This window comes from Podarcis vaucheri (genome assembly GCF_965113315.1).
Source record: "Podarcis vaucheri genome assembly, chromosome: 11".
NCBI lineage: Eukaryota > Metazoa > Chordata > Lepidosauria > Squamata > Lacertidae > Podarcis > Podarcis vaucheri.
Window position 1 is genome coordinate 23,465,435 of NC_138749.1, and position 9,600 is coordinate 23,475,034.

Below are 9,600 nucleotides of genomic sequence, written 5' to 3' on the forward strand. Positions count from 1 at the left end.
TTCAACATTTAATGCCAAGACATGGGTCTAACTCCAAAACTGCAATTCTAAACACATTTACTAGATGGTAAGCTTCTTTGGGCACAGGGGACTTACTTCAAAGTAAACATGCACAGTATTGTGCTGTAAGGGACCCAATATAGGACTGAGTTGTTTTTAATACCTGCTGGTTGCACCAAACACAGTCAAATAGTGGGTGGGTTGAGGGATGTGTGGTAGGCAGGGAGGTGTTGCTGAACTCTTCCTCCCTGTAACCCTCAATCCACATAAAAGGAAACAGAAAAGGTGACATGCCAGTGCCATTACAGACAATTACTGATAAAAGCTTTATTAGATAAACGCCTTTACAGTACTCTTGTCTTTCCTATGGCTGAGCACTGAACTATCACCTCAATAAATACAAGCAGGCATAATGTACACTGTTTACAACTTCAATTTGTTACTTAAAATAATGCAAGTGCAATATAAGACAAGTTTACTGTGCAAATAAGAATTTGAAATTACATTAAAAATATTAGAGAAGCCATTGCTTAGTAAATTACGTTCTAAACCAACAACATAGCTTCCATTACAAATAAATATCATGTAAAACTCGTTGAAGAGACTATTGAACAAAAGTTAAGAAGAGAATACTGTTATTTGAGAGGTATTGCAACTATCAGTGGTCCTTCCGTACATGCATTTGAAAAATCGGACAAACTTCCAAATGCATGGTCTTCAAGTATTTTTGTTTGGTCGGCTCATTTTTCTAAGTGCAGACACTGATCTGAAATCTCAGGGGGTAGCACCAGAGGCAGAGAGTCCTCATTCAAAGACACCAGTAAGTGCAGCTTGTCCAAGCAATCTTGTAAAACCCCCTCTGGATAGTCACTTAATTGCAAGTCCAGCGGTTTCTGATGCTGCAACATCTGATCAGCCAGGCCCAAGCAACAAACAGCCAGCAAGGAAGGCATGTATTTGTTAAAAGCATAGTCGGCCAGGCTAAGTTCAGCCACACCTTTGGCCAGAGCTTTGGCATTCTTGGCCTCCCAGGCATCAACTTCACAGGCCTCCATCCGCATATGAGTGAAGTGTTCCAGGAAGAAGCTGATGGTGGGGGCTGCCAGGTTGAAGTGGAGTTTGTTCAGAATGATGCACTCCAGGTTGCAGAGCTGCTGGCGAGAGAAAGTGTCGCAGCAAAGAGCCAGGAGCTGTTTCGCCTTGGGTGGGTGCACTTCCACCTGAAAGGCACACAAGCAAAGGAAAGAGTGCACACCATTAGCACAGAATATGAAAGAAAACAATGCCTGTGGGTATTTCAGAACAGGTATAAATGTGTTACGGCTATTACATTCCCAAAGGTAAAGCACTTCTCATTATCACCTGTAATTTAGTAAAAGTCAGATGCAATGCAACTAAACAGGAACATTTTCAATATACTGCCCACCTCCAGCCTGGTGGGAGTTTCACATAAGCTTAACTCTCTTCTAGCCAAATTAGGAGTCGGGAACCTTGTGGCCTAATTTAATGTGCCTGATGAGGAAGAAAGAAACAGGGAGAAAGGGAATGTGGACAGAGAAAGCACACACATGCTCAGAGGGGTGGCAGAAGCAGAAATAAAGAAAGGAGCACCCTAGCTACTTTTGATTCTAACTCTCCTATTACAGCCACCAGCCCCATGGACCTCTGGCCTACCCCTCCCCGCCAACAGATTACTCCTGAGGAAAAATGGTGCTTAACAGAAAAAACTTCCTACTCCTGATTCAAAACAAGAGAATTAAATGGCCTCAATTTGACTGTGCACAATTATATTGTTTAAGGTTGTTGCTCATCTCTACAACTGCTGTGCACACCTTCCCTGTTTGGGAGAAATTTGGTGAACACAGTGGTTTAGATCCTAAGTTAAGCTAGTTTAACTTCACAGAACTAAAAGTTCCTGTTCTCTCCTCCAAACTGCGCTCTACGTGGGGCTACCTTTGAAGGTGGCCCGGAAACTACAACTAATCCAGAATGCAGCAGCTAGACTGTTGACTGGGAGCGGCCACCGAGACTACATTGGCTCCCAGTACGTTTCCGAGCACAATTCAAAGTGATGGTGCTGACCTTTAAAGCCCTAAATGGCCTTGGTCCAATATATCCGAAGGAGCATCTCCACCCCCATCGTTCTACCCAGACACTGAGGTCCAGCACCGAGGGCCTTCTGGCAGTTCCCTCACTACGAGAATCCAAATTACAGGGAACCAGGCAGAGGGCCTTCTTGGCAGTGGCGCCTGCCCTGTGGAACGCCCTCCCACCAGATGTCAAAGAGAACAACAACTACTTAGAAGACATCTGAAGGCAGCCCTGTTTAGGGAAGCTTTTAATGTTTGATGTATTACTGTATTTTAATATTTGGTTGCAAGCCGCCCAGAGTGGCTGGGGAAGCCCAGCCAGATGGGCGGGGAATAAATTATTATTATTATTATTATTATTATTATTATTATTATTATTATTATTATTATTACCTGTGACCACATAAAAACCTCTCTTGGAGGGTCAAGGGTCTTTCCTGAACTAGATTGAGATGGGAGTTTGAGGGGCTGCTTATGGAAGGAGGAGATGGGAAACTTTCCTTCTATAAATGTCCTTATGATATCTTATGATCCAAGCATGAGTTTAGGTGCTCTACCCCCACCCTCCCCACATGTTCCTTCTCACATTGTGCAGGAGGACTCCTGATCTTTCCAATAGGCTTTTTGAGGGGCACAGATGGCTGCAAGGAGGAAGGAGGGAACAGGAAACTTTCATCCTGTGAACTTCCTTAAGTTAGCTTATCTGATCTTAGGATCCAAGGGATAGCAAGCTGTTAGCAGTGAAATACCTTCTGGAAAGGCCCTAAGAGTCTGAGCTACATGTCTGCCATATTATTTACATTCTTTCATATAAAAATGAATTTGCTAGGATGGAAATGGGTTGAGATATTTGAATTTATGAACACATCTTTAGTATCAGAGTACAAAGCCATGCAACCTACAAGTGACCCAACTGTAGTCAGGAATCTCATGTAACTTATTGGAGCCTCTTAAATCACTATGGTTCAGAGATCCCTTCTGTTATAAGCTGTTCTTATAGTATGTATTCAATAGCAATAACAAACCATACTACCTAAACAATGGAGAGGGCTGTTATTGTTATTATTATTATGATTATTTTACTATTAGGCAATCTGTCAGTATGCTTTTTATTATGTTTTTATCATCGATGTTTTGTAATGTGTTTCTAATGTTGTACGTGGTCCTGAGATATTTTAATAAAGGGAAGTATATAAACTGAATTAATCATAATAATAAAAAACAAAGGGGAGAGCCTCTAAGTCCTTGTACCTGTTTGCAAGAGATGAAGAGGGAGGTGACCCCTAGGAGTTGGAAGCAGTCAGCAGCCACTGGGGTGGTGGTAAGGAAGCGGTCTAGAGTGTTTACTGCCAGGCATAAGGACTCAAAAGAGAAGCCAAAGTGTTTATGTACTGGAATTAGCCAGCTGATCAGTTTGCACCGAGCCTCTGCAGTTATCTGGGAAGCAGAGAAGAGAAAAGGTTATGATGGGAAAAGAGGCAATAATGAAATAAAGAGGCAACCATTTACTGTATTATAGACTCTTATCAATGAGAACCAAAATATTACATCAAAGTTTTAGGACATTTACTGAATTCCTTACTCCTGCCTTGTAAATAAGTACTATGTATTAGTTTCAACTGAAATAACAAAATTATTCTCCCATGTGTAATGATTTTTATGAACACCAGTGACAGAAATCAAAGAAACTAGGTTATCAAAAGAGCTGCCTGGTTTCATGATGGAGTTTATTTTTACTTTGTTTTAAGGCAGCAAGATGTTTGCAATTTTTGTGGTGGCTGCAGAAACCATCATGCACAAGGCTACAACATAAAGCTTATGTCCCACATGCACAAATAGAGGAGTAGTAAATAAAGGACTGCATAAATGCTGAAAGTAGACATACAACCTTTTCACAAATGGAAGCAGACTGCTGCACACAACAATGGGAAAATATATTCTCAGGGGAGGCATGTACGGAGATGTACTACTCTTTCTTCAGTATCTCCCATAGAAACAATGAAGCACATATTGGGGTAGAGAGTGAAAAGTAGTAATGGGGTTCATCTAGGCTTGCCATATGTCAGGAAAATTCCTGACGTGTCCTGGTTTTCGGGGGGGGGGGGGGAATTTGCCGAAGCGGCAAAATGTCAGGGAAAACCAGGATGTATGGCAACGCAATGGGGAAAGCAGCAGAAACAGCTCCAAAAGTTTATTTTGGGGGGAGGTTTCCCCCCAAAAGCTCAACAATTTGGGTAGGTTTCTAAAAAGAAGCTCAACAATTTGGGTGGTTTCCTAGGTTCATCTCTCTGCATAGCATCTCCAAGTGTTCAGATGCACTTTTATTTTTTAAGCCCACTTCTATTCCATGATCTCTTGCTTGCAGTTGTTGTGAACTTCATTTCCCTAGTTATTACAAGTGATTTATAATCCGCAACCAATGTTGTCATTTAACATTGGTAGTATTTAATATTTAATTACACCATATTATATATGGGGTCCTAGTTGCCCTTTATTGTCACCACTCCATTGCACAGCTCATGTGATGGGTGTACAAACATCTATTTTGGTACAATACCTACCAAACATTTACGTGCAACAAAAGACACACACATTTCATGTTGCACACTTTCCCCCTAACCCTCCTTAGTAGTTAAAATTGTGTGTGAATGGTATAGGAAAATCCAGTAAAGTGTGAAAAAGTATGTGCGTGAAAATGCTTTCATGAGGTTATAAAGCCACTCAGCAAGTTACAGGGAACCAGGGAGAGGGCCTTCTCGGTAGTGGCGCCCTCCCTGTGGAACGCCCTCCCATCAGATGTCAAAGAGAACAACAACTACCAGACTTTTAGAAGACATCTGAAGGCAGCCCTGTTTAGGGAAGCTTTTAATGTTTGATGTATCACAGTATTTTAATATTTTTTTGGAAGCTGGAAGCCCAGCCAGATGGGCGGGGTATAAATAATAAATTATTATTATATTATTATTATTATTATTATTATTATAAGCAGCATGTGCGATGCTTTACAAATGTTAAGCATCAGCTTAAGATGCTCACAGGAAAGCAACGTGGTAGAATGAGACTGCAGAGCACAAGCACAGTATGCCAGACAACTATATGCAGATAATTATGCTATTCTTTGCAGTTGCCAAAAATGACAAAAACTTGCAAAAAAATTACAGTATGTGTAACAAAGATGGTGATGTTGGATGTGGAAAATGAAAGATATATTCCAGAATGCATTTTCTAGATACAAGTCAGAGCATGGTGTATAGCTGGTACTCTCTGAGACTCCCTCCAACCTCTTGTAAGTTCAGGTTCCACTCCACTGACAGCTCTGCCCAGTAGCCTCTGATCATAACTTCCCAATGTCTCTCAGGGTCAGCCTATCAGCATTAAGCTTTATCTTATCATGTGGTTCTGTCACCCCAAATTTGCCTAAGATCTTGTAGCTGATGCCTTGCTAAATCAGGAGTGAAGGGATCTTTTTTTCTCACCTACAAATGTTATTACAGTGGTACCTCAGGTTAAGTACTTAATTCATTCCGGAGGGCCGTACTTAACCTGAAACTGTTCTTAACCTGAAGCACCACTTTAGCCAATGGGGCCTCCTGCTGCTGCCACGCCGCCGGAGCACAATTTCTGTTCTCATCCTGAAGCAAAGTTCTTAACCTGAAGCACTATTTCTGGGTTAGCGGAGTCTGTAACCTGAAGTGTATGTAACCCAAGGTACCACTGTAAGTGCTTTCATTTTGCTTTTTGTCTTGAAGAGCTCATAACGACAAAAGAGAAAGCCTTCAGGGATCTGTTTTCTGCACAGAAAACACATGAAAACTGACCATCTTGTGTGAGGACCACATCTATTGGTGTAGCCAGGATTTATGTTAAGGGGGGCAGAACCTCAGTTAGTTATTTTTATTGATTTACTTGATTTAGGGGGGTGGGGCAGATGCCCCCCCCCGCGCCCATGGTATTTGTGTGAGGATCAGCTGGAAAGCAGCTTTCTCTAGCATGTGTATGTATAAACACTGAAACACGTGTATCTGTTTTGCCGATCTACCCAGTTTCATACAGCTTCCTACACAAAAAAGTTAGGGAGCAGGGGACACAATGGAAGGAAAAGAAAGAAGAAATCTAGGACTCTTCATTATTCACAGAATGTGAATAATGGGGAAGAGCCGGAGCGCACCTCTTGTCTCTGCCCCAAAACCTGTGAAATATCTTACCTGTGCACTAAGTGTACTCAAGAAGACTGTACACGGGAGCTGGGACTTTGCCCAGTCAGAGCGGACACAATTCTGCTCCCACGTTTACAGGATTCCGTGTCAGAAGAAGAGTTGAGAACAAGAGTGTACAAAATACATGAGTAGATGCTCACTTTCTAACCTCGCCCAAAGTTGCCCGCGATTCCCTTTTGTGTATTTCATTCGGGGGGTGGGTGTGTGAAAAAGTCAAAACCCCGCCACCTCCACCCACCCTCCGCTTACTTGCGGCTGCTGGGCCAGCGGGTCGAGCGGGTGGAACTTGCCCTCCAGCTCCTTTCGGAAGCGGTACCAGCTCTGCCCGTAGTCGCGGAAGGTCTGCCTCTCCAGGGCCCGCATGGGCTCGCAACGGCGGCGACCCGGGGACCCGGCCCGGCCGGAGAGGAGCCCCACCGGGGGGGCCTTGCTCTTCTTGACCGGCGCGCGAAGCCCGAGGCCGGCCTCGACGGCGCCGGGGGCCTCGGGGCGCTCGTCGGGGGTCACGTCCTCCGCCCGCTGCCGCTTGAGCGGAGGGCTCCGCCGCCTGCCAGGAGCCTCGCTAGGGAGGGTCGTCACCATGCTGCCGCTCCGGCTGCTGCTGCTGCCGCGCTTACTGCCGCCTCCCGGGCAGCGCCGAGGAGCAGGAGGCGCGCGGGGCCGGCTATATGTTGGGGAGCGACGCCCCGCCCCTGGTCCCGCCCGCCGAGGGCAGCGCCTTCCCGGCCCTCCGCTTCGACGGCTTTCCCGGCGAAAGAACCGCTCTCGCTTCCTCGGCGGCGGGGCGCCTTTTTCCCGCTTGTGTAACTAACTGCTGCAAGCCTGGAGGCGGGGGAAGAGTGTGGGGCGCCCGTCAAGCGCCGAGGGGACCCAGGAGGGCCTTTCTTCCAACCCTCGCGAAGCTCCTGTTTCCTCCAAATAAACTTCCCCGTGGGGTCGCCGTCCCCCGTGGAGGAGGCGCGGCCTGCCATTTTGTTGTGATATTTATTTCCACCCCTCCACCGGGGCCTCGTCTGATCTCCCCATTCGAATGGGCATCGAAATAGTCACGATTTAAGCACGGACATTCAATAATACACTTCAAAACCGGCTCGTTTGTGTTTTTAATTCGTTTATTTAGCAGCTTCCCTCGTTTGGCTTGGCTTTTCCCCCCAAGCCAAGCGGGTGCGATTTCCAGGCCTGCAAAAACGAGAAGGTCCCTTCACAAATGCTTGCGAGCAAAAAAAGAAAAGAAAAAAGGGTGACAAGGACGACGCCATCTTCCCTCACAGCCATAGAACCTAACTGCCAAGTATCTCCCCTCCACGATACAAGCTATATTCTCAGTTTGTTCATTCAGACGAACTGGTACACGCACCGAGGGTCCATCTGCCACATGAAAGCCACCAGAAAGGTTGCTAAGCGGTGGCTGTACGATACGGCTTAGATGTCTGTTCCAGGCCACCCTGAAGCCACCTTTTCCATTTAAAAGTTCAAGATGGCTTACTAAAGTTGCATTAAGAATAGACCTGAAGTGCTTTACACGAGGGGGACAAACTTTTTGATCCACTAAAAAAAGGTGTGCTGTCTGTTAATCGGATGACCTTTTTAAAAAGCCGGCTGATGGAAAATTCCACCTTAGAAGAGGCATCTCCCCACCCCCTTACACAGAAGGGAATGTCTCTCCCAAGACAATGCACTTGTGTTATTTGTTTTTAGATTTAATATACTTAATTAGTCCATTTTAAACTTTCACTGGTTGACAGCCGTTGTTAAAATAGTTGCTTAGCAAATTGGGTCCTAAAAATGGCATGGAAATTCTACAAGGAATGTGCAGTGGTGGCACAAAGATACCAGGCAATTCAGGAAAGTGCCTCTATATTTCAGGTGCCCCCCAGGAAAGAGTCACTGCTACATGTAAGCCGTATTGCCACATCAAAGCATTTCCAGGCAGCTTATATGTTACTGGTGTATTGTTGTTTAGTCATTTAGTCGTGTCCGACTCTTCGTGACCCCATGGACCAGAGCACGCCAGGCACTCCTGTCTTCCACTGACACCTGCAGTTTTGTCAAACTCATGTTAGTAGCTTTGAGAACACTGTCCAACCATCTCGTCCTCTGTCATCCCCTTCTCCTTGTGCCCTCAATCTTTCCCAACATCAGGGTCTTTTCCAGGGAGTCTTCTCTTCTCATGAGGTGGCCAAAGTATTGGAGTCTCAGCTTCAGGATCTGTCCTTCCAGTGAGCACTCAGGGCTGATTTCCTTAAGAATGGATAGGTTTGATCTTCTTGCAGTCCATGGGACTCTCAAGAGTCTCCTCCAGCACCATAATTCAAAAGCATCAATTCGTCAATCAGCCTTCTTTATGGTCTAGTTCTCACTTCCATACATCATTACTGGGAAAACCACAGCTTTAACTATACAGACCTAATACTGGTGTATTAGGCCCTCACAAAGTTCCTTCTAATTTTAACTTTAATAGTAGCACAGGAACGCATAGCTGAAATAAAGCAAATGGATGATTATGCAGTCAGCAATGTCTTGCTCCCTAATACATAGTCCCATGCTGATTCTTTTTGTTTTGATATGCTGTAGATTATGGCATTACTCAATAGAATGTTATACATGCTTCCTGCAAGCACAAGTCTGGATCCAGACTAAGTTGCAGTTAGGTTCTACTGAAGTCAGCTTGAAAAGTTAGTAAGATTGATAGATTTCAGTGGGAACTAGTACCGTAATACTATCCATGTCTACTCAGAAGTCTCATTGGGTCCAATGGTTCCCCTGAAATGTGCAAGACCCTGTATCCAACCGGTACAACTCTTTCCGATTGCTACTAGAACTTGCCCCCAAATCCAAGCCATTCTAATCATTCCATCACATGTGCTGCTTGGAATGTTGGAATGGTAGTTTCTATTAAGAGGAATCATTATCAATATTTTGACTGTTAGGTGCACAAATGTCATGTTTTGAGAGACTTTTCTGCTGTGCTTTGCACTACATGTGTACCACATTTCAACTTGTTGCGTATCTTTGAAGTACCTTATCTATGACACTTTGAACTCATTTTGAGAGCTAGCAAATGTCCTATTTTCAGAGGGGTTTTTCTACTAAACACAGTGCCCTGGATTACACATGTACAATATTTGAAATGTCAGGGTTGTAGTTAACCTAACAATTTCACTAGCTGTCACATTGAGAAAATGATCTCACTCTGTTATTAAATTGACCAGATAATGTACCAATCTGCCATCTGTTAAAACAAGTAAAAAGGAGGATTGGGCAGGAGCAAGTCTTCACAGGTTTTGGTCTTC

The 9,600-nt window shown here is 44.4% G+C and overlaps 1 protein-coding gene across 1 annotated transcript; it reads right to left on the bottom strand.

Moving 5' to 3' along the window:
* Window positions 1-302: 302 nt before the first annotated feature.
* CCNO (cyclin O) lies at window positions 303-8,258 on the bottom strand. The gene is made up of 3 exons (XM_082242184.1): window positions 6,557-8,258; window positions 3,342-3,527; window positions 303-1,220 (listed from the first exon to the last, which is right to left on the bottom strand). The coding sequence occupies exons 1-3, from the start codon at window positions 6,887-6,889 to the stop codon at window positions 741-743; spliced, it is 999 nt and encodes a 332-aa protein (XP_082098310.1). The 5' UTR covers window positions 6,890-8,258; the 3' UTR covers window positions 303-740.
* Between the last annotated feature and the right edge of the window lie 1,342 nt (window positions 8,259-9,600).

Excerpts from the sequence above, each read along its gene's own strand:
- CCNO (XM_082242184.1), bottom strand. The coding sequence starts at position 6,889 with ATGGTGACGACCCTCCCTAGCGAGGCTCCTGGCAGGCGGCGGAGCCCT. Across the intron at positions 3,528-6,556 it reads CGCTGGCCCAGCAGCCGCAA|ATAACTGCAGAGGCTCGGTG; the intron begins GTAAGCGGAGGG and ends TCTGCTTCCCAG. Across the intron at positions 1,221-3,341 it reads TCTTCATCTCTTGCAAACAG|GTGGAAGTGCACCCACCCAA; the intron begins GTACAAGGACTT and ends TGTGCCTTTCAG.